This window comes from Botryllus schlosseri, chromosome 9 (genome assembly GCF_051294905.1).
Source record: "Botryllus schlosseri isolate E-star chromosome 9, Bs_hap1, whole genome shotgun sequence".
NCBI lineage: Eukaryota > Metazoa > Chordata > Ascidiacea > Stolidobranchia > Styelidae > Botryllus > Botryllus schlosseri.
The window spans coordinates 21277487-21303650 of NC_137244.1; the positions used below are offsets into that span (position 1 = coordinate 21277487).

Genomic DNA, 26164 nt, shown 5'->3' on the forward strand with positions numbered 1-26164 from the left:
GCTGCCAATAACTGTGCCTAGCTTGTAATTTTACATTTTGATATGTACCTCAATTTAGCTCTAAAGTCAAGTTATCAGAATTTCTTCGCAAAATTACTGACAGTTACTCGTTACTGAAGTTTACCAGGCTATTGGCAAAATTGATTAGCTTGAAAATCTCTGCAGCCAATGTATACGTGGAACTGAATGCTACTGATATCATTCTCGTGGTGATTTGACGTGATTCAACCTCGTTCGCGAGTCTGGGGTCTATCATACGGAAATTGCTGTTGGTCCTAGTACCAATTTCAGTATAGTACATAGTAGGGTAAAAGAAACAACTGACAATCGTAGATACCCACTATATTATATTATAAGGCTATGGCTATACGGCCGGTCTCGCTGGTTACATTCATTGTCACGGATAGGACTGATGAGTTAGAATATCAGTTTAGGACAGGGGTTCTCAAAGGGTGGGCCATGGCCCACTGGTGGGCCACAGAGCATTTTGAGGTGGGCCACAGAGCCATTCTGAAAATTTCAGTATTAATGTAAGTTTAGTAATATTTCTTATGTTTTCCGCTAAAAATATATATTCGTATTATCTAATTATACGTATGCTACATAAAGCTTTTTATCCGACTCTGATTAGACGCAGTGGCAAGCATGAAGTCAGCATGTACAAATCAAAAACGTTCGGAAGAAACGGTGGCTTTTTCTACTCGCTGTGACAACCTACGGCTAACAGCAACTAAAATAATTTCAAGCGTATAATAACCGGAAGAGAATGCTGAAGTAACCAAGTATTCCGGCAAAGTCATATGTCGTATGCCGTTGAAAGGGGTATGCAATGAACTTGCAATGAAGTGCAATTGATGTACAGATTTACCGCACTTCGGCAGGCCGTATTATTGCAAGCTAAACATAGCCATAATTGCAAATTATTAGCAACTTCTGGCGGAGGTATACTGCACCACGGCAACAACGAATCTTAATGGATTGAGGATTTATCGGAGCGCATTAATCTTTGAAGTGGGTTTAAAATACCCGGTCTAGAAATCATTGTAAATACTGAAAGAGTCACGGGAATTGATTGTATCATTGGATTGAATGTTCTGACATCGCAACTTCAGTTGTTTTGGTACAAGACATACGAAGTATACATCATGCATATTGAAAAATCTTTCTCCACTTCACTGTAGTACCCCATTCACCATGAATTGTTCGATACAGGCCCAGAATGATTATAATATTCCCCTATCACTAAAGTCCCAATTACACAGTGCGGGGATCTGATCATTGTGTTTCGCGACGCGAATGGAGCAGCGGACCAAAATAATCTACTTAGGAGTTTTAGCTTATGATCTACCAGGACTGTAACTGCCGCACCCACATCCCCAATTGGGGGAGCTCGGAGGGGCCCAAGATTATTTCGTTGGTCGTTTGTTGAAGGATATTTATTTGACTTGAAATTTTTTTCGCGCTTCGCGCGATTTCATATCCCTTGAGATCGAGATTTCAATATCATCAGTTAGAAAAAATGCGCATATTTTAGAGAAATAGGCATTACGGCACTGTCAATGACCACGAATTAAACAGGATTATGACTTCAAGATATCAGGTGGGCCACAGCACATTTTTAAACCGGAAAATGGGCCACGGCCAAGAAAGGGCTGAGAACCCCTGGTTTAGGATGTATAATATTGTTCGGGAAACTAGAAACATCAGCACCGCATGCCAAGTTGACCATTTGCTAATGGCGAACAAGGCGACCTGTAATAGGTCACATTAGGTTACCGTTACGCGTTACGAAAAACAACCAACGCACAACTGTGACATCACAAGCAGCGTCTGGTTAAGTAAGTACGGTAAGTAGTGACAACACATGGAATAAATATCAATTTATACGCAATTAAATAAAAGAGAAAGGGGCTGGATGTAATGATACCTGTTTCTGTATGAAAAAACTACCTAAATCAAACATTATAACGCAGTGGTCAGTAAATATTATTGGTGGCATGTCAGCGGATGAATACCACTTATTTCGAAATCGTGAGAGTGTCGTATCGTCGTCTGGCCATTATTGAGAATTGGGATTTGAGCAAAGGGCGGAGCGAAGCTTGTGCTTGGAGAAAGTGGACACGATCGTTGAAGATTCCTGGGAATGCTGATTGGGATACGCATCGTAAAAGGTACAGTACTACATAGTATTCGTTACCGTGAATATCTACGACTGTGCACACCACCGGGATGACTTTGATTTCATGATTGAAATATTTCATTAGCCGCATTCTCTGTTCTATTTTGGGATGTTAGTCGACTTATATACTGACCTGTGACACCACATACTCTGCCGCGGAGTAGTTGAAACTGTTGGCATGTTAATGTCATTTTGGGGCTATAGCATAGAGATGTTTCCATTCACTGCAGGATTTGTTTGGCACACATGCCACCTCAAATCCAGGTGGAATTGATGGCAAATGTCACGCGCAACTTTCCATTTAATTCCTTAATTATTCTATGGAAGAAACCCTTCTGTCACGCGCAACTTATTGCCGAAAAAGCCAGTGATTCCAGTCTGGCCTCAAATGAGGAACCTTTTGCTTCAATACATAAGATCAGTGGTTCTCAACCTGGGGAACGCGAGAAATTGACTAAGTCTGTATGAATTCTGACTAAACATGTGTTTCGCAACCATTTTCAGAAGACGATTGTTGAAGATGAAACTTATTTCGTATTCAAGGAACCTCGCCAAATTCAAACTTCAGCAGTCGCGCTCAACTTCATTTAAGCAAATTTTTGATATTCTTTGAAGATTTAGAGGAATTACCACATGTAAGTCATTCATTACTTCATAGCTTTGGCAGTAGCCTAAAGCTCGTTGCGCTGGGTAGCTGTTGTTAATAGCTGGCGAACTGCACTGTGTAAGACAGACTTAGATGCAATATAGGTTGCTCGGTTTCGCCCTCAATTAAGCTACCCTATATCAACACGATTCAATTCAATTCCAAAACTGATCTAATTGAGCATGGCAGTACAGAACGACGCCTTGTTCACTGTAGTCACCACCAGCATTAGGATTAGTCTCAGTGCAACCTATCTTGAAACAAATTGATCTCCTGACCAATGTTTTTTTTGCTATTTTCAAATAAGTTGGGGGAAATTTGTCAAAAATGTTAAAGACTGGAATACGGATTCAAACTTGGCGTAAGACATACCATATGTATACTATTACATCAGGGATGGGCCACCTGCTGTCGTAGATGGGAATTTGTGTGGCCGTCAACACCTAATTCAATTAGTATGTGTTAGCATCCGTCGACATGCAAATTGAAATTACTAATTCACTCCCAATTTTTTTAGAGATTCTAATTATTTTTGAAATTTTCTTCGCGCTCCACGCAATTCAACATAACTTAATTTTTCGGTTCTAATATAGTAGCGCCCTTCTAAATCTGAGCAGGAATCAGAATCGTGTGCTCCTCACGAAAGAAATTTTTTTATGGTGCATTTGGGCGATTTCAATATATTTCCACTACCGATACGATGGACGGAGGTCAAGAAATAACAGCATGCAATAAAGTGCATGACTAATAATAATTGGCCCACACGAAGATGCATTATCATTTATAACTTGATCGCTGCATTTGATAAAGTAAGTCATGAATCTCTGCTATATCATGTAAAAGGCGGAGCCGTCACCACAATATGTACCAGTACCGGTACTTCAAAAATTGTTATATTTTTGTTACCGTATTTGTCTTAGTAGTCTTTATAATGTCATATCTAGGTTAGGGACTTTGCTTAATATAGCGACTTGAATTATTTTTAGTGGAACTGCAAGATACTAGCTACACAGAAGGAAAGAGGTCGAGAAAAAGAAACAATTGGAAGTTTGGCCAATGGTTGGAGACCACTCGTGTTACTGCATGTCTCCTAAAGAAGAATTAGACCTCCAGCAGCAATACTTCCTTCGATAATCTTCTCATCGTGTGAATCATGAATGAATATACAGTTTGTTCCAATGTCGTTTTGGGGTGTGAAGAAGCTTTTGCGATATTTTAGCATAGGGTTGCTTTGCGATAGGTATGGGATGTACGTGAATTTACAAGCTGGTATGTAATCCTGATTTACACAGACAGCATGTATGTAGGTAGGCGGTAAAATTACAGTCTGAGTGGCAAATATACAGGATAAAATGCAGATTGGATATACCAGAGGTGACTGTAACATTACAGTCTGGCGTGTAAAGTGAGATTACCGGACGAGTGTAAGTTAAATTTACATTGACTAACGGTAATGTTAAATTACCACGAAGTGTCTGGCTACCGTGCTTCCAAACATTTCGCGGTAAATCGAGGTTTTTTTTTTTACAGTGTACCATACTTGACAATTTTCCATACCATAGCAACATCCCTCCATACCATATTTCATACTTTTTCCATACTTTCGCAACTTGCCCAGTCTGTCAAGTAATATTCTATTTTTGATATGTGGAAATGTTGTAGCCTTTTTATTATAATTATTTTAGATGAAATCATCCATTTAAACTGCCTTGGTGCACCAATGATATCCCCAGATTCTTTATGTCATATATCGTCAGCAATGTATGTTGCCTAATCATCGAAGACGGAACGTATAATACATAGGCCTACGCACGGGATTATTTGGAAATCACAACGGAATCTCATGACATGTAAATCTAATGTGGCAACGGTCATCTAGCAGTAACATACAAAATTACATAAACCAAACTTATTGTGAACTTAGAAGATTGGTTCCCAACCCTTTTCTATTTATTCCCCACAACCTGAAATTTCCGCCTTTTAAAATTGCTCCCTCCAATAAAATTTGGTAGACTTTGTTTTGTAAAAACCTGCTATTGGTGAAAGTTAAGACACCCAGAATTGAACAGTACGCAATGAAATGAATGAGCAGTGAACTGGTAACCGGAAACGCAATGTTGCGCCTTCGTCAAATGTAGGAAGGAAGCATCTGAAATATTTCCAAATGTAGCGAGGTCGCATCAATTTACATGTGCAAATGCCAAACAATACATGGGCCAGATAAACTTCCTGCCGTTAGATATAAGCCGCCATAAGCTACACTTTCACACGCTACATAACCCGAAAAGAAATATATCATTTCATCTGTAACGAGTCCTGCTATGCTATCAATTAGCGAGCCGCGATCTCCCTGAATACATATTCAAATCCATATGAACTCTTATTATAATGAATCAGGTGATTCCAATCACACCAATTCGCATGCGACTGAATAACAACGTATAAGCGGAAGATCGCGTGCCGCTGTCCAGTCGATTCTCGCGTTGATAATACGAATTGCTGAATTGCGAATGAGCTAATAGGCCTAAATATTAGAGATACGATCGGCATTTCATACAAACGTTTAATAATCGAGGTTAATAATGTGATGATTTTACAAGTGAGTCTATACCCGATCAGAAACCCCTAAATCACTCACCGGTTCGAAACCACTGCCTTGGAATATATCTTAGAATATAAATTTACATCACTGCAATCATTTCAGTACAGCGCATCAAATGTTCATTTTCCCGCCAATCTGTGAGCCACGCATTAGATTCATTAGCCAAGATCAGGATATCTATTCTTTCATCAGAGGTTGGTTTATCGTAAGGTCGCTCCAAGACAAGACATATTGCGTGATTATCATCCTACCAAAGCGCAGAAAATTATTTCCACGTTTAGCAAATTGATAAAAAATATTCATCTAACTTTTACATTCTCAGAATCTACGATTTTAAAGCTCCCTTGGTAATGTGTGGAGTGGAAGTTACGATAAGCGAAATGCGAGTTGTAACGCGACAGCGGTCGAATATCATTCGGTTTATGATATTTAAATTCGATTTGATTTGAATATTCATTATTAATTTTATTTTCATTCATATGCGTGTAGCGCTACTAAGTTGTCTTCAAATGGATGTCGGGGTGGGTGAGTGACAAATCGAAATTTGAGATATGTACATTTGTACAATGTACATAGACAGTGAGCGATTTTCTTAGGTAGGGCTATGCAATCAATTTGACCAATCGAAAGTAGGATCATTGTCATGATTCTGGCGGCAAAACTGCCAAAGTATGGAAAAAAGTATGGAAGTATCGTAAAACATTCCATACAATACTTGGGAAATTTCCATAACTTACTATACTTACACTCTTCCATATTCCATACCGACATTTCGTTCCATACCATACCATACTTCCATACCATACCACACCATAGCATGCCCTGCTAGTTTGTCTGTTGTCAATAGGAACATGGGCGTCACCTAGCGATTTTCATCCTCTCTGTCAAGATCTCAAGATATATTTCACACAAATTTTATTCATTCATTGGTTTATTATTAGCAATTTTATCAGTTCAATGCACCACAAAAATGCGATACAATGAAAAGATAGGAAGGTGTTTAAGCGACTTGGAGTAGTCTATGGAATCAGACACCCACCTTAGCCTAGACCAGTGCTTTTCAACCTGTGTGACGGTTCGCACTTGTGCGAATGAAAAAAATTTGCAGTGCGAATGAGGAAGGTGGTGCGAATAGTGTGAATGAAAATCCGGATCGAGTGCGAATGAAAATCATTAATAATTGGTAATTTTCCTCACGTGGAATAATGCAAATAAACCTAATAGCAAATTTAAGGTCTGTGTAACTTTTGTAGTGGCGACGCAATCACAAAAACTCGTTCAACTGACGATGAACTAATGTCGTCGAAGACCGTTGGGATGAACTAGTGAGGGGTGTGCAACGAGCGAGTTCAGGCCTATGAGACTCATTCTTTGTGAGGCCAACCCCTTCTGCGTCGAAGAGCATGAAGATGTAAAGTTTTGGCAAAGAACCGCTGATAAAACGCGGTGCCAAAAACATAAGCGGTGACAAAACCTTGGTCTAAAAATGAGCGATGCTGGACCTCCAAATCTTTTGATATGGATATGCTCCGTTGTCGGCACGAAATAGTCCCGTTTTTTGCGATATGAGTAGACAGTAGTACATCAGTGACTCTCGGAGAAATTTAATTTGGCCTAATTTGAAATCGCGTGCATCAGGCATGTTTTGTGGAGCTGTGTTTGGTAGAATTGTGGTGTGCGCCATCTGTATGTCATACATGTCCACAAAGTCATACATGTCCGCGAGACAGAAGTTGGAGTAAAGAATCGTAAGCTAGGGAGCTCTAATGTGCCTACTCTCCTCGGTCGTTTTGGCACCTTATGTTCCAAGACATAAGGCAAAATCCTCGAAACAAACATGTGGGTTTTTCACCCTTTCGACAAACTGGAACCTCCGCGACCTTTGTCTAAGCTCTCAAAACCTATTGAAGCCAGCAAGCATTTTTCACTCGCGAAAAATATACTGTATTGTGGATAGGAGTACAAAACCCATAACAACTTGGTTGGCCGAGAAGGATTTCAGTGACATGGATGAAATCAAAACGAGCGATTTTTTTGCCTTTTTATTGAGACACTTCATAGCTTAAGCTACATTAGCTGATTTATTTTCTTTTTCTTTTTGTACAACAAATTTCGATTAGTTTGTGCGAATGAAATTTATTTTACAAAAAAGTGCGAACGGAGCTTAAAAAGGGTGAAAAGCACTGGCCTGGACGATGTAAAGAGGAGGCATGCACACTGAATAAAAAGTTAAGAAGATAGTATAGAAAAAACAAGCGACAAAATGGGGTGGCTTGTCATGGAAGGCGAGATCGATAGGTCAGTCGTTGTCTGATAATCTTGAGGATGCACTAGTATTTATTGAGGTTTGCTTGTCCTTTTAAGTTTAGGGAAAATATTATGCGCCGTTAATTATTGTATATTCTATATCAGTGGTTTACTAGCCTGCGGAACACTTTCGCTAAGCTATACACTGTAAAAAAAAAAACCTCGATTTACCGCGAAATGTTTGGAAGCACGGTAGCCAGACACTTCGTGGTAATTTAACATTACCGTTAGTCAATGTAAATTTAACTTACACTCGTCCGGTAATCTCACTTTACACGCCAGACTGTAATGTTACAGTCACCTCTGGTATATCCAATCTGCATTTTATCCTGTATATTTGCCACTCAGACTGTAATTTTACCGCCTACCTACATACATGCTGTCTGTGTAAATCAGGATTACATACCAGCTTGTAAATTCACGTACATCCCATACCTATCGCAAAGCAACCCTATGCTAAAATATCGCAAAAGCTTCTTCACACCCCAAAACGACATTGGAACAAACTGTATATTCATTCATGATTCACACGATGAGAAGATTATCGAAGGAAGTATTGCTGCTGGAGGTCTAATTCTTCTTTAGGAGACATGCAGTAACACGAGTGGTCTCCAACCATTGGCCAAACTTCCAATTGTTTCTTTTTCTCGACCTCTTTCCTTCTGTGTAGCTAGTATCTTGCAGTTCCACTAAAAATAATTCAAGTCGCTATATTAAGCAAAGTCCCTAACCTAGATATGACATTATAAAGACTACTAAGACAAATACGGTAACAAAAATATAACAATTTTTGAAGTACCGGTACTGGTACATATTGTGGTGACGGCTCCGCCTTTTACATGATATAGCAGAGATTCATGACTTACTTTATCAAATGCAGCGATCAAGTTATAAATGATAATGCATCTTCGTGTGGGCCAATTATTATTAGTCATGCACTTTATTGCATGCTGTTATTTCTTGACCTCCGTCCATCGTATCGGTAGTGGAAATATATTGAAATCGCCCAAATGCACCATAAAAAAATTTCTTTCGTGAGGAGCACACGATTCTGATTCCTGCTCAGATTTAGAAGGGCGCTACTATATTAGAACCGAAAAATTAAGTTATGTTGAATTGCGTGGAGCGCGAAGAAAATTTCAAAAATAATTAGAATCTCTAAAAAAATGGGGAGTGAATTAGTAATTTCAATTTGCATGTCGACGGATGCTAACACATACTAATTGAATTAGGTGTTGACGGCCACACAAATTCCCATCTACGACAGCAGGTGGCCCATCCCTGATGTAATAGTATACATATGGTATGTCTTACGCCAAGTTTGAATCCGTATTCCAGTCTTTAACATTTTTGACAAATTTCCCCCAACTTATTTGAAAATAGCAAAAAAAACATTGGTCAGGAGATCAATTTGTTTCAAGATAGGTTGCACTGAGACTAATCCTAATGCTGGTGGTGACTACAGTGAACAAGGCGTCGTTCTGTACTGCCATGCTCAATTAGATCAGTTTTGGAATTGAATTGAATCGTGTTGATATAGGGTAGCTTAATTGAGGGCGAAACCGAGCAACCTATATTGCATCTAAGTCTGTCTTACACAGTGCAGTTCGCCAGCTATTAACAACAGCTACCCAGCGCAACGAGCTTTAGGCTACTGCCAAAGCTATGAAGTAATGAATGACTTACATGTGGTAATTCCTCTAAATCTTCAAAGAATATCAAAAATTTGCTTAAATGAAGTTGAGCGCGACTGCTGAAGTTTGAATTTGGCGAGGTTCCTTGAATACGAAATAAGTTTCATCTTCAACAATCGTCTTCTGAAAATGGTTGCGAAACACATGTTTAGTCAGAATTCATACAGACTTAGTCAATTTCTCGCGTTCCCCAGGTTGAGAACCACTGATCTTATGTATTGAAGCAAAAGGTTCCTCATTTGAGGCCAGACTGGAATCACTGGCTTTTTCGGCAATAAGTTGCGCGTGACAGAAGGGTTTCTTCCATAGAATAATTAAGGAATTAAATGGAAAGTTGCGCGTGACATTTGCCATCAATTCCACCTGGATTTGAGGTGGCATGTGTGCCAAACAAATCCTGCAGTGAATGGAAACATCTCTATGCTATAGCCCCAAAATGACATTAACATGCCAACAGTTTCAACTACTCCGCGGCAGAGTATGTGGTGTCACAGGTCAGTATATAAGTCGACTAACATCCCAAAATAGAACAGAGAATGCGGCTAATGAAATATTTCAATCATGAAATCAAAGTCATCCCGGTGGTGTGCACAGTCGTAGATATTCACGGTAACGAATACTATGTAGTACTGTACCTTTTACGATGCGTATCCCAATCAGCATTCCCAGGAATCTTCAACGATCGTGTCCACTTTCTCCAAGCACAAGCTTCGCTCCGCCCTTTGCTCAAATCCCAATTCTCAATAATGGCCAGACGACGATACGACACTCTCACGATTTCGAAATAAGTGGTATTCATCCGCTGACATGCCACCAATAATATTTACTGACCACTGCGTTATAATGTTTGATTTAGGTAGTTTTTTCATACAGAAACAGGTATCATTACATCCAGCCCCTTTCTCTTTTATTTAATTGCGTATAAATTGATATTTATTCCATGTGTTGTCACTACTTACCGTACTTACTTAACCAGACGCTGCTTGTGATGTCACAGTTGTGCGTTGGTTGTTTTTCGTAACGCGTAACGGTAACCTAATGTGACCTATTACAGGTCGCCTTGTTCGCCATTAGCAAATGGTCAACTTGGCATGCGGTGCTGATGTTTCTAGTTTCCCGAACAATATTATACATCCTAAACCAGGGGTTCTCAGCCCTTTCTTGGCCGTGGCCCATTTTCCGGTTTAAAAATGTGCTGTGGCCCACCTGATATCTTGAAGTCATAATCCTGTTTAATTCGTGGTCATTGACAGTGCCGTAATGCCTATTTCTCTAAAATATGCGCATTTTTTCTAACTGATGATATTGAAATCTCGATCTCAAGGGATATGAAATCGCGCGAAGCGCGAAAAAAATTTCAAGTCAAATAAATATCCTTCAACAAACGACCAACGAAATAATCTTGGGCCCCTCCGAGCTCCCCCAATTGGGGATGTGGGTGCGGCAGTTACAGTCCTGGTAGATCATAAGCTAAAACTCCTAAGTAGATTATTTTGGTCCGCTGCTCCATTCGCGTCGCGAAACACAATGATCAGATCCCCGCACTGTGTAATTGGGACTTTAGTGATAGGGGAATATTATAATCATTCTGGGCCTGTATCGAACAATTCATGGTGAATGGGGTACTACAGTGAAGTGGAGAAAGATTTTTCAATATGCATGATGTATACTTCGTATGTCTTGTACCAAAACAACTGAAGTTGCGATGTCAGAACATTCAATCCAATGATACAATCAATTCCCGTGACTCTTTCAGTATTTACAATGATTTCTAGACCGGGTATTTTAAACCCACTTCAAAGATTAATGCGCTCCGATAAATCCTCAATCCATTAAGATTCGTTGTTGCCGTGGTGCAGTATACCTCCGCCAGAAGTTGCTAATAATTTGCAATTATGGCTATGTTTAGCTTGCAATAATACGGCCTGCCGAAGTGCGGTAAATCTGTACATCAATTGCACTTCATTGCAAGTTCATTGCATACCCCTTTCAACGGCATACGACATATGACTTTGCCGGAATACTTGGTTACTTCAGCATTCTCTTCCGGTTATTATACGCTTGAAATTATTTTAGTTGCTGTTAGCCGTAGGTTGTCACAGCGAGTAGAAAAAGCCACCGTTTCTTCCGAACGTTTTTGATTTGTACATGCTGACTTCATGCTTGCCACTGCGTCTAATCAGAGTCGGATAAAAAGCTTTATGTAGCATACGTATAATTAGATAATACGAATATATATTTTTAGCGGAAAACATAAGAAATATTACTAAACTTACATTAATACTGAAATTTTCAGAATGGCTCTGTGGCCCACCTCAAAATGCTCTGTGGCCCACCAGTGGGCCATGGCCCACCCTTTGAGAACCCCTGTCCTAAACTGATATTCTAACTCATCAGTCCTATCCGTGACAATGAATGTAACCAGCGAGACCGGCCGTATAGCCATAGCCTTATAATATAATATAGTGGGTATCTACGATTGTCAGTTGTTTCTTTTACCCTACTATGTACTATACTGAAATTGGTACTAGGACCAACAGCAATTTCCGTATGATAGACCCCAGACTCGCGAACGAGGTTGAATCACGTCAAATCACCACGAGAATGATATCAGTAGCATTCAGTTCCACGTATACATTGGCTGCAGAGATTTTCAAGCTAATCAATTTTGCCAATAGCCTGGTAAACTTCAGTAACGAGTAACTGTCAGTAATTTTGCGAAGAAATTCTGATAACTTGACTTTAGAGCTAAATTGAGGTACATATCAAAATGTAAAATTACAAGCTAGGCACAGTTATTGGCAGCTACCGGTAATTCGTTGCAAAATTTACAGAAATTTCCCAGTAAATCTACCAGATTTTTTACAGTGTAGAGACCTTCACGGCAACAAGGGTTAACCCCCAAATTTACGCTGAGACATAAAAGCAAAAATATAACACAATGCGCTTCGAACTACACATCTAATGTATTACTATCGATTATCGGTGCACAAAATGAAGTGTGTATCAACAGCGAGTTAAAAGAATGATTCCATTCAAATATGAAGGAGGGGCTTCGATTTCGAAGCCCAATCCAACCTGCGTACGCCACGGCACACGACGTACCACCACAGCCGCCATTATTACTCGTCAGGTCTAATCACCTGCAAACAATGATGTGCAACGCGTAGATATCAATCACAAATCATATGTAAGTGTTTAGTATGCGTCTTGACCTCCAGGGTACCCCTGAGTCTGACCCGGGGAACCCCTAGAGCAGGGGTTCTCAACTTCCCTTGTATAACGGGCCGCATTTTAGCAGCAGAAGACGCTGCGGGCCACAGAAAAATATTTACATGTATTTGTGGGCTACTGTTAAATTAAGGCTAATGTAACCTATTTACCAGTCGTATACGGACATGTAGTACGTTTTTATGCACTCTAAAGCATTAATGGACAGCGTTCGTAAGTTTGCAGTTGCTGGTTGTTGTGAGACTATGTGTATCTATCTTCTTGCGGCGCAACTAAATCCCTTCGTGGAGCGTGCATTGCATTCGATACCAAGTCGGTATATTCAACTTCAAACCCTTCCACTAGAGAACCGAACTCTCTGTTTCAATGCGTGAGAGAGCAAGTATAAAATTACGGTAACTTTTGCGTTACGGAGGCAATTATCACATTGAGCTCTGAGTGATATGAGAAGAGGTCTGGTGATCGGGACCATTTCTGAGCAAACCAATCAACCCTTTCCCCCTTCCAAGCCTGGGGCCCTGCAGCAATAATTACAGAAGTCTTGGATTTAGCGATATTCCAGTCAATTCTGAACGATGCGTCTGTAACGGCGTCGGCAATCTCAACAACCGTTCGCAGTGAGTGTAACACTCTTTAAAAGTGTAGGCCTACTACGTAGCGGAATTCTCTTGAACTAGAGTCCAGTCGATTACCGATTCAAATTAATAACAATCTATAGTCGAGCCTATATCAATAAACGAGAACACATTAAAGCAGTGGTTCTCAAAATATTTTAGACACGCCCCCGTTATTTATAGGGAAAATTTAGTGCCCCCTTATCGTCATATAACAAAATGCAACCAGAATGCTAGCAATACAAACGGCTATTTCGATGGCATTGAAGGTTATGGCTGTTGAAAAGAGAATTCTCAAATATGAAATTCTGACTATACACCTAGAAATAACTAGGAACTGGAGATAAATTGCGCGCAGCGCAAAATTATTTCCAGCCGACCTCAGCTTCGCCCCCCCTTCAGATGCTTTCAGGCCCCCAAGGGGGCGCGTCCTCCAGTTTGAGAACCACTGCTTTCAAGAATGAGGAATCAAACGAAAGAGAGACGGTGCGATAAAAGAGCCAAGTATCTAAATTAATTTGAAAAAAATACCGTGTCAGTAATAATTGCGTTTATAATGAAAGATGTCGCGGGCCGCAAAATGAATGTCTGCGGGCCGCATGCGGCCCGCGGGCCGCGGGTTGAGAACCCCTGCCCTAGAGTTTCATGGAATGCCGCTCAAGAGTCACATACTGCTCTCTTCATGTAGTGAAGGTGGATAAGCCATGGTGTTTGGTATTTTTGTGATGACTTACTGTTAGTGCAGGTGGAAATAGGAAATTAATAAGGATGGTAAATATATTTCCTAGGGTTCCCATATGTCATTTTTAAGAGGATTTGGCCACTTTTTCAGTAAACTGAAAGTGTCCTCGGAGGACGCCTATTACCCCAATTCAATAGAAGATATATAGCCTAATAATTGGCTGAGCAATGAGCATACTGACATAATCAAGTGATCTGGTTTATGTTTTACGTTGGTAAAGGTGCTATCGCAAAACATATGGATAACGAAGCAGTAGTTATATTACCTCCATTATCGGAACAACATTTCAGCTTTTCACGATGCTTCGAAAAGCAACAACGACCAAACTTCACAAATATAACATACACAGTGTGCTCCAAGTCAAGGGTCGCACGGCAACTTCTTGCCAGGCACATACTGTATAATATTACAGTTCATACCTGCGTCAGATTATGAGAACCAATATACTTTCTAAATACCATCAACATAAGCCATCGTTTACAACTTTCACAAATAGAGCAAGTACAGGAATCACGTGTGACGTATAAGTAGCATCGCACAGGAGATACAAGTGGTATGTATACTCTCAAGGAGAAGAAATCAAATAAGCAAACAGTGTGACCAGTTCCCAAGCGCATGCCATATAAAATGCAATCAAACAGTCATTTCGAACAATGTGATAAATCAGTCCGTTTTATTTGCCGCCGTCAACATGTGTCACACAATATTTTACTTTCATACGGAGCATTCGTATTTAGTCGGCTCGTGAAGATCGAAAGCAATCTGCAGGAGGTTTAGCAGCTGTCATTACAAATATGGAGATTTCATAATCTTCCTCAAATTGAGATATAACGGAATATATGGCACGAAATATTCCAGAATGCCAGTGGATATTCAACTCCAGCTCAGGATCTCCATTTCCAAATGAGACTGCTAATGGAAGATGCGCTGTGAATATCAACGAATCATGTTCGGACTGTTTCTTTTGGGAACTTACCGATCCTTTCGTATATTCCCTCATTGTCTGCTACTCATTGATAATGGCGATCGGGTATCTGGGAAACATATCCGTCATCGCAATTATTTTGTCAACTCGTCAACTTCGAATTCCTATCAACTTGCTGCTGGTAGCTTTGGCCTTCAGTGATCTCATCATCACTGTCGCTATGCCATTTACCTTTCTCGGGAACATATCGTACGAGTATAGGAAATCAGTTGGGATCTGTAAAGGTACAATTATGATTCAAGGTAATTCACTGGGAATATCTTAAGGATTTCGTGACAACGGGTGAAGTCAATAAGTTTCGTGGAATTATTTCTCAAGGGTGTATCGCAAAGGGCGTGCAATTTGTAGTTGGGCAGCCTGTATATATGCCTCCGGCAACCTGCAGGAACCTGATAAGGCAATGCATGGATATTTACGCGGGTTCTAATCTTGATAACAGCAGTGGCGTGAGGTCAGAGAAGGCAAGTGAGGCAGTTCCTCACCTGTCGCTAGAATAAGTAAAACAAAATTAGGAAGCGCTTCAATGATTTTACTGGTATTTTTCTGCCGATGTCTATGAATGAGTAATTTTGAACATCTTTACACCCAAAACTACGCAATTTGGAAATTTATTGTGCAGTTATATAGAGCGAAAGGAAAGGTGAGGCAAAGGTGGGGCACAGACGAGTCAATCCTCCCTTGCGATAGCGCAATTCTTGATAAATAGCTCAAAATTTATATTAACTAGTCACTGGTATTAATCGAATGATATTGTTGCACTAATTCGGATAATTCGGATTCTGTATATCAATAATTGTAAGAACCCACTCAATTGAACCCTCACATAATCATCAAGGGATGTAAAATCCAGCCTTATACTATACGTGCATTCGTGCAATGACGGCATAGCCAAACAATCACCGATTGTTGGTCTCACTGTAGATAACTAAGTAATCTATAGTCCCACAATCCGACAATTGTAGCGCAGTGAAGCAATGCGCTAACCGCTAACGGCTATCGACTTCGCGAACCGATGGTGAAATTGAAGTTTCGATGCCCGACCCCAACATCAACATACAGTGACGGGTAAATAGTAAATACCTTCCCTTGCCGATGTAGTTGTTATGTAATGTAACCGCAATCAAAAACGACCGAACGGCTACATGTATACCTATATACACATTTTACATTGTTACCACCCAATATGTACCCGTACGGTAGTACTTACCCTGCGCGCGAAGAACTTTGATGAGGGATGAGTGGGGCGATTTTTTCCCTAAAAACCCGAACATTTTGGCCTAAACTGTCCGTCCTTACGAAGTTGTTTGGCCTGAAAAAACGTTTTTGACTTAAAAACTGACAAATTTTTACATGAAAAAAACTTGTATTTTAACGAAATCTGGCCTTATGAAGAATTCTAGTAGTTACATCACGTATTTTGGTAGAAATAATTAAAATTTGTCGTAGTACAACGAAAGATACTTTTCTGCGTTCTCGTGTAGTGGCCGGGTCAGACCAAAGACTCTTAAACTGGTATCCGTGACTATCCTGCTAGGTGCTCAGCCATCACGGATATCATGGAGGAGGAAAAACGGGGGGGGGGCAGACTAGATTACCTTACTATAAGGCCGTATCGCATCTCTGTCGTCAAAGCATCTCGATGGTGCAGGCAGTACGTTGACCATAACACCATGTCAACCTATATTTGTTTAATTTGGCCGTTTAGGATTCACAATCAGCAGACAATGGGCCGTCTAGAGCGGTAGGCCTATAAAGTAGGCTACAAGCTGTAAAATATCAAATGATAAGTTCACCGACAGTGAAAAATCCACGATACAAACGAAATGCAGGGGTCAAAAAATGTTGAGTTTGTAAACAAGATTTTGACAAAATTTTGACAATTTTTGACCTAACGCTACAATTTTGACAAAATTTTTACTTATTTTGACATCTAAAAAAAATCGCCCCAAGTGATGAAATATGAAATAACAAGTAACCAATTTGAATGAGCTACCCTTTTGGGTTCATATATTTTAGGGTTACCATACGTCCTCTTTTAAGAGGATTTGTCCTCTTTTTTAACTTTTTTGAAAGTGTACACGGAGGACGCCCTTTTGTCATCTTTTTTGAGATTTTGTCCTCTTTATTGAAAATTTCGGTCACATTTAGAGCAAAATGCGAGTGATATGCCGTAAATGACGCTCCGGTGGGTATTTCGGAGTGAAAAACGGTGATTTGAACTCTGAGCGAAAAGTTGACCTTTTTTTCTAAACCAACTAGCAATGTGGAGAGTAAAACTGTATTTTGAGCTCTGAGCGGAAAGTTGACCTTTTTTTTAGTCAACCGATCACAAAGTGGGAAAAATTCACCGATTTTTGAGAATTCTTCTCCGGTTTTGCAAGACTCAGATTTCTGAAAAGGCGTCCTCTTTTTAGATTTCCAAAATTTGTAAATCTAACTCTAAAGGGGTCAGTCTACTGCGGTCTTAGTAAGTAGATCGTATAGGCTCCGGGTCAGTGCCTGAACCATGAATCTCACCGCACGTCACTGATGATTTTCTTGCACATTTTGGCGAACTATAACGAAAATCCCTACATGTTCTTATCTTACTGGGTCCATGTATACTAGAAAGCTAAAGTCTGATGATTTCATCATGTCGAGTTGGGAAAATGGATTAGGCGTTATTTTTGATAAGATGAATTGCTAATATAATATTAGTTATGTTTATATTTATTTATAGAAGACGACTTCCCCGCGGATAAATGAGATAGCAGCCCATGGAAATTACGAAGTGTGATATGGGGCAAAAGTCGGCTTTGAGTCCTGGATCCGAACCCTGAATATGTTTTTATTCATTTAATCTTGAGGCGTAATCCATATTCAACAGGAACGGCAGTAATGAGCGGAATTTACACGCTGGTTGTGCTTGCATTGGAGAGATTCTACGTAATCGTGCGTCCATTTAAAAATCGTATTCTGGACAGCCCCAAACGGATTGCTATTTGCATCGGCGTCATATGGATTATATCTGCTTGTCTCCAGGTGCGAATTATTTTGTATATTAATCGTTCCAATGGCTAAAAAGGTCGAGATTCGATCATTCAATTACACTATTTTCAGTATTCGAAAACTGTATGTGTTTGGACGATATTAGTATACACAATACACATACACATCGCGGGCTCACTACCACTGCATGTGTGATAGTCAAACGAGGAAATAATGCTGGTGATACGATCCAAGTTCGCATGTGCTAGCCTTGGGACTTCACATTAGAATCGCAAACCATATTCATTCTACTGTATGAGAGTACTCGCGCATAGTACAAAACTATATGATACCTTCATGAACTGCGCGATTTCATGATTATATCGATAAAAGCGGTATGTCGTGGTTTTTCAAAAACTTTATATCGGTGTATTCATGTATAGTTTGTATATTCTAGCTAGATTACTTAGGATATTGCAAACCTTGCCGTTGGCATGTACGCAAACAACTCGCATTCCGGAAGTGAGCAGCTGTTGTGTAAAGCATTGCAATGACACAGCATACTCGAACAATCGTACATTTACAACTTCGCTATAGCTTGAAAAATATTACTTTGATAGACAAACGATCTAAATCTACACTTATAGGTTGACATAAGATAGGGTTCAATATACCAGAAAGCAGATTGATATATTGTCATCTTAATATTTCCGATGATGTATTTGTTGTTTAATATATTCCTATAGCGACCAGCAGTCGACGTCAAATGGAAAGTAAACGCAAAAATGGCTAACACAAATATTGAAATCGGTGTTTTTTTTTCAGATTCCTCTTGCGATTGTTCTGGACGTCGAGACTTTCCCGTTATATATATCCTACCCTTCATTTGAAGTAGTTGAGGTTTGCCAGGGACTTTGTGGGAACACGTCATTCCGATTCTGTTTTGAAACTTGGAACACAAAGAGCGCTTTGGCCTTCAGTTACGTCGTTTTGATAGTGATGTACATTCTTCCGCTGCTGTGCATATCGTGCCTGTACTTCCGAATCGCACGAGCAATGGCGAAACGTAAGCCTGTCGGCAGCGCGTCCGCGAAAGAAATGAAACTCTATGAGCAAAAGCGACGCCTTATTACGTTCCTGACAACGCTAGTTGTCACGTTCGCGGTACTGTGGGGTCCCTATTTCACAATACATTGCGTGCGTACGCCAATCGAGAATGATTATTTGTTTTCGTATTTACAAATGCTGGGACATATGAATGTAGCGGTCAACCCGATACTTTACGCTTACTTTCACCGTAAAGTCCGGCAGCAGGCTTGCTTTTACATTAGGCGAGCGAGTGGGATACTGGTAGGTTCGAAACACCAATCTAATGACAGTGGAGTGAATTCTGTTTCTGCGATGAAGAAACCCACCACAAGCGATGCTAAAGAGGATAGGCCTCTAAACATTGCGCCTACCCCACGTACGGACATATCCGTCATGAAAATGAAATTTGGCCGGGGTGCAGAGTTAGAAATTACGAGCGTGAACGGCGAAGCTCGCGACGAGAACCCTGATACTCCGATGGTCAAAATCGGAAATGAGTCGAGCTCCGGGATATTCAATTCGGTAACCGACCAAGATCGCGAAAAAAATTCGTCGACTCTTTAGCAATGATTCGACTTGATTGAATAAATATTGTCATCGATTAGTACGAACGTTATAATATGGTGGACCATTGGTGGTGCGTCAGTGCATCTTGAACCGTTTGACCAATATAGCATTACAGTATTTAAATAATCTGTTCAATTATTGCGCTTATACTTTTACGACTTTGGTATAGTGGGTTAACACCCTGGTACTTTCAACATACCCATTATGCACCTTCTTCGATTTAAGGAGGCAATTATTCTCGAATACGAAACATTAGTCTGCCTTCGAATTGTATATCCGCAAGACCGTGTCCATACAAGAATATAGATTCCGGGTTTAACCAGGCAAATTTTGTGTGAAGTTAGTTAATATCAGTGTAGCCTACCATTTTTTCATCTGTCGTTATTGTTACGTCCATTCTTTCATGACGGCCGGTGAACAATTCGTTTTTTTTCACTCGATGCGCTTTAGAAGTAGAAATTAAACTGACCCTTGCCTATCGGCAGTCGCGGAATAATTTCGTTTTACTATATATGGTCGACTCAATTTATATGACACTGAATTCAGTATTGCGATGCCTTAATACCAAAGCAATTGTCCTCTATTAAACAAAATGCATTTGTATTTGGTTCGGCATATTTAGTAATAACATGATTTCATTCCGCCCTGACAAACAGTTTGACCAATATCAGTATTGCTGATGCTGAAGCAATAATTAGTATGTCAGAATATATATGTATGCATAAACATCATATTAGAATTGTTCAATGTCCATCAATTTCGGAGGAATGCATAGATCAACTATTTTAAGTGAGAATAATATTAGAAGGGGTACAATCACATATAATGCAAAATCCCGAATCATATATATATAGGCTATTGTGTCTCTCCTTGAAAAATGAGATCAACTACCATATGCTATGTAAAGCGGAGTTCGGCCTAAGTTCCAAATTTGGACTTCTTTCTGATATTAATTTTCTGACCAATATTGACTGTGTCTACCGGCGCAGTATTCCTGTTATGGCAATTAGTGACAAATAACACGATATTCTCAATTCGATGATTGCGAGTTAGTGACTGCATGAAATTTGCATGAATGTTGATCCAGCAAGTAGCTACAGAGTGAGCAATATAAATCGTGAACAAGTTTCGTGATGATACAGGCGATAAAAGGTTTCGTCGTAAGCGATACCAGATTACTTGTTATCCAACTCCGGCAATAAAAGTAATCCCACAGAGCCGCTCGGGAATCTGCAACAAGCTCGATAACGCCAGAATGAAAGACGCTGTTTTTGGAAAGGATCGTGCAGTTGCTTACGGATTTTTCCGAACTGGAGTAAGTTTGAATGATATGTTTATGTGACGAGTCTGTCATCTCGATAAAGAGTATTATTATACAGCACAATAAGCCCAGGACGAAAGACTTGGCTCCTTCTGTCGGCTATAGAACCTCAACATACCAAGGATACGTCTCGTAGATCGTACTAGAGCCGCGTACTAGTTCTAATGATTCGATCATTGAAATTATACGCTCCTTGCCACTAATTATTCAATATATCAACGGAAATTTTAGTTTCTTTATTATTTTCCATTGTAGAAGGCTGTAAACCTCGATGCGGATGGATACGCAACACCCGTCGTCACGCTTGTTTGCCCGGAGGAAATTACTGCTCAGCAATCTGTACGCAGTATAATTGCTAATCCCACAGCTGATGACCTGAGCGCTCAAATTAAATAAATTTTGATCTTATTTGAAAGCCACTGTCGCACTGATTTCGAAAATATACATTAAAATCTGATCAAGGCAGCGGAACCCACTCAAAATACATCTCAAAGTCTGAAAATCTGCATTGCTGTACACAATCGCCACCATGCAAGGGCCACTGTTATGGTCATTGTGCTGCGACGCTGCCATTGTTAGCAACAATGCCGATTTTCAGACTTTGAAGGCTATTTCGAGCTGATTCCATTCCCTTAATGAACTTTTAATGTATATTTTCAGAATCAACGCGTCAGTAGCTTTCAAATAAGATCAGCTCTAAGTAATTTGAGCGCTCAGGTCGTCAGCTATGGGATTAGCAATTATGCTGCGTTCAGATTGCTGAGCAGTAATATCCTCCGGGCAAGAGAGCGTGACGATGGGTGTTGCGTATCTATCCGTAGGTTAGTTATCTATAGTTGGACGTACATCACAGAATACTAAACGTGCAGTACAAATCTACACATGTCAGTGCAAATGGAATTTCTGTAAACTGACTATCAACCCCCAACATTATCACAAAGTGGAAAATACTTTATAATCGTTAATATAATGTAGAACTGGCATTATATTTTGGGGGTCGCATAAAAAGTATATTTTTGTACCAAACACATACATTTCATGTTGTTGTGGCGTCATAATGAGTGATATTGAGATTCTGAATTCAGAATCGAATCACCCCGCCCTATAGCACGACCCATTTTCGCTCTAGGTTTTGTATAACGTCCACAGTAAAACAGATTATATCATAAATCAGGCAGCAAGTAGCCGGGCAATGTGTATCGAGTTGTAACCTCTAATTTGTTTATCCATGCATCGCCTATTGGGGAGCGGTTAAACATTAAGAGTAATCGACCAGTCAACGATTATTGCGGATGTACACTGTACAGTCACGTAATAAATATCATACAATTCTGGTTCGGTTCTAATTCGTTTTTAATAATATTTTTCTCAATTCAAAACATGAAAAATGCGAAAACATCAAAAGATCGGAAGTTGTCGGAACGATGACTTAGATTATAGTGATACAATCAGGGTTGCATTTAAAACAAACGGTTGTTTAAAACACTTAGTTTAAAACATGTTTTAAACATTGTTTTAAACAAATGCAATTTAGAAAAAAACAAAATTGTGTTTTTTTTCCAAAAGTTATATCATAGCAATTTACAGCGTAGCTACGCTGTAAATTGCTATGGTTATATCGTAACCTGTCTTGATATTTTCGAAAATCATATAGCATGAACCCTCGGACGATTTGCGCACAAAATAGTCGACGCATACAATATAGTAGGAATGGAACCCTCGACATCGTCACCGCTACAGCAATTAGGCCTATAACATGCCTACAACATATCACTTGAACCGATTGGATGTTTTGATGATGATGGCCCTATTCAATAAAAATTCTGCATGATGAGGTAGACCGCCAGATATAGGCCGAATAAATATTAAATACTTCGGTCGGTGTAAACATAATCGTCGCCGACTTCCATTGTTTCATAATAGTAAAATTGAAAGCGATTGTCACGCTCTTGAGTCTTGACAATGGTCCGAAGGCCACCATTTAACGAACACAAATGAACAGGTCTGTCTGTGTTCCTCTGTTGTGTGAATATACTGGATATTGTTTCGCTGCAACCAGTACATGTTATGCGGACCGGACGGAGAAAGCATGCTCTCTGGAGTTTATATCAAGAAGTTTGTACAAGCTCTTCGAGTGTACAGGTACGAAAGAAGGCGAAGTGTAATTATTGTGCCAAGCAAGTTGAAGGACAAATTTCGCTGATGATGAAGCATACTCAGGAGTGCAACAGCAAATGCAAATTCGCTCGTCTACCATTTGTTTGGAAAGTCTGACTGTCAGAAATCAAAAGACTTATTAAGGAAGTTTATTAGAATACTTGTGGAGGAAGAAGAATCTGAGAAGGTCATCGATGAAATCAGCGAAGCCGAGAAAGTACCCAGCGAACCTGACGATGATGATACATACCCTACGACTCTTTTGAGTCGTGTAAACGGTATATCCAGTCGACTTGAAGAGCGGGACGATTTCAAAACTCCGTCCACGATGCAGGATGACTTATTTATGGATAATATTGACGATGATATCGTAAAAGTAAAGCAGTTGTTGCTCTATGCTTCTCGGTGTGCCGTGGAAGCCACTCAGTGATTTTTTTTCAATAAAATATTCGTTGAATACAAGAATTTTCGTCGAGCATTCCATGCCGTGCAGTCGCAGTAATCACTGTATCGTCATTTTAGAAGGTTTTCGTCATCATTAGGATATCATGGGTAGAAAAAAACAAAAAAACAATAAAAAACATGTTTTAAACAAGGGCCATGTTTTAAACATGTGTGTTTTAAATTGATTTTTGTTTTAAACACAACCCTAGATACAATCATTCGAAGACAAAACAAAGTCGTAAAATCATATAAAAGATTGGTACGGTAAATATAGCCTACTCACAACAAGATAAAATTTGCCTTTGTTGTCATTGAACGACTATTCCAAGTCGTTTCGACTCCTTCCCATCTTTTCATTGCATCGCAATTTTTTGGAGTTTTGAACTCATGTCAATATGAATAAAATGAATGAATGGAATATGAATAAATCGTTACCACCATCGTTAGTTCATTAATTTCAAACATAAAATATCGCAAGTTTATGATACCACTAACAACAGCAAACGTTGATGACTATTACAAATATCAGACTCCTGAGATTACAATAGCAAAACATTGAAAATAAGGCATGAGTAATAAGCACAAGAATTGTCCATTTTAATAACGTAGACAATAAAGACATAATGTAGCAAAAAGATCAGGGAAGCGTGAGGCGTACCCTAACATTGGCGAACGTGTTTCTAAACAAAGATAGCTGAGGGAAAATATCTAATAATGTATGCTATACATGCTACATTGCTACATACCGAATATTATCGGGCGAGATAGCGTAGTGGTAAGCATCGGTGCCATCCAAGCAGGGGGGTTAGATTCCCGCCGTCGGGGGTTATTCTGGTCTCCTCCTCCCCTGTCGCTGTTCTTACGGCGACAAAAAGACCCAGAAAAAGACCCGATAAAGAAAGAAAAATAGTATGAAATAGCTTCTGAAAAGGATCGACGAAGAAAGAATAACATCGAAGATCGGCCTCCCCCTATCTGTTCATTACATCGCATTGTGTGTGTGTCTTGGGCAGATGAAAATATAATCTGTCGATTGATTGAAGTAGTGGGTTTGTGACAATTCTGATTTTCCAAACAGGTGACGCAGGTGCTTTTCGGAATAATTATGCTCTGTCTCGGAGTGGTTGCTCTCGCTCATCGTGAAATACACGATATACCTGGATATCTCCTGGTGTCGACGCATGTCAATATATGGGGAAGTGTCCTGGTAAGTTGTGTATACTAATGCGTCGGACATCAATTCAATTGAACCACCGAGCACCGGCCATCATTTCACTACAATATATTTCGATTCAGATATGTATTACCGGTGGAATCGGGATAGCCACTTTCTACAATCAATCATCTGTTATGGTAAGCGATATACCACGGAGAGTGAATTAGTGTGGTCTGCAAATGGAGGCTCATGCATTTTCAGATAAAGAGTTATTATCGTCTTGGCTGGTTATGTCTAATTTCGGCCATTGGTATACTTTTCATGGACATATTCGGATTGGTATCGGCGCATTCGTCTTCGGGACCTATTTCAGTAAACACTCAACTTTAAACTACGCCATTTAGAATATTTACGCATATGTTTCATATCTTTTTTGAAGGACGTGATGGTTATGATGTATTGGATATTGACGCTGTTGGTCTCCTTACAAATTATTCTTTTCATCATTTCGGTTTCATACAATTGTTGCAGAGCCAACCCCGAGGTAAGTTCAGATGAAGTGCATCAGTCGATGTGATCATGTAGCATGCGATGAGCCATTCCCCAATGACCAAACAATAGACTGACATAATAAAATCGTGATGGTAGATGTGAAATGCTCTGGGATTGGTCAGTATAAACATTGATATGATCTACAATATGTTTCTCACTTATTCGTGGTATCGTATAGATGGATTATTTTGGTCACCAAACTCACCATACGTTTTCTATGCGAAGAACCCATGATAAGTATCACGTTTTCTTTTTATTCTTTCTCGCGACTCGAGGCGAATTTTAATGTGACACATGGCTACGTTTTTATATTTTTATTTAGAACGTACAAAGCACAGCAAGGAGGAATATCAGACGATGAAAATTTAATGCCACCAAGCACGTGTTTACATTATGTGGTCCACAAATACATATGTTTTGTTTTATATTTCAAAGATATTTGTGTAAAAATCATGAATGAAGCGTTGCACAAAATTGTACTGTATTTTTGTAGTATAATATTAGTGCATTTTGTGGCATATAAAGTATGTCACATTACTATATAGTCAGGTAAGATATGCCAAGCTGGAGTTATGTGAGAGAAAGTGCAAGGGATGGATAATACGTTTCAGTAGCCAATCATGTAGGCTACCAGAGGTCGTTCATCTTCTTTGGCGCAAATTTTCTTTATAACGTCATACGGAGAAGAGTTACACATTTTCTCTATATTGACACTGGAAAACTTGGTGATATACATGCTTTCCTTGGATATCACTATGATTGCTGGATGATGAAGTCCACACTCCAAACGCTCCAATTAGGGATTGTCCAAGCCGAAAGGGGACAATTATTGTTTCGTAAATCAGCATAAAACAAGGTATTTTCCGAATAATTTATTCAACTTGCACAATTAACCATGAGGTTCTTGATTT

At 39.6% G+C, this 26164-nt stretch overlaps 2 protein-coding genes across 2 annotated transcripts; both read left to right on the forward strand.

Annotated features, from left to right (window-relative positions):
- The first annotated feature begins 14586 nt into the window (after positions 1-14586).
- Positions 14587-20748, forward strand: LOC145447247 (QRFP-like peptide receptor). The gene is made up of 3 exons (XM_080325664.1): positions 14587-15242; positions 17867-18021; positions 18793-20748. Exons 1-3 carry the CDS (start codon positions 14855-14857, stop codon positions 19618-19620), a joined length of 1371 nt encoding a protein of 456 aa, XP_080181790.1. The 5' UTR covers positions 14587-14854; the 3' UTR covers positions 19621-20748.
- Positions 20749-20810: 62 nt separating this feature from the next.
- On the forward strand, positions 20811-25710 carry LOC145447248 (uncharacterized). The gene is made up of 6 exons (XM_080325665.1): positions 20811-20938; positions 24624-24752; positions 24842-24898; positions 24963-25073; positions 25141-25245; positions 25576-25710. Exons 1-6 carry the CDS (start codon positions 20879-20881, stop codon positions 25612-25614), a joined length of 501 nt encoding a protein of 166 aa, XP_080181791.1. The 5' UTR covers positions 20811-20878; the 3' UTR covers positions 25615-25710.
- Positions 25711-26164: the final 454 nt, after the last annotated feature.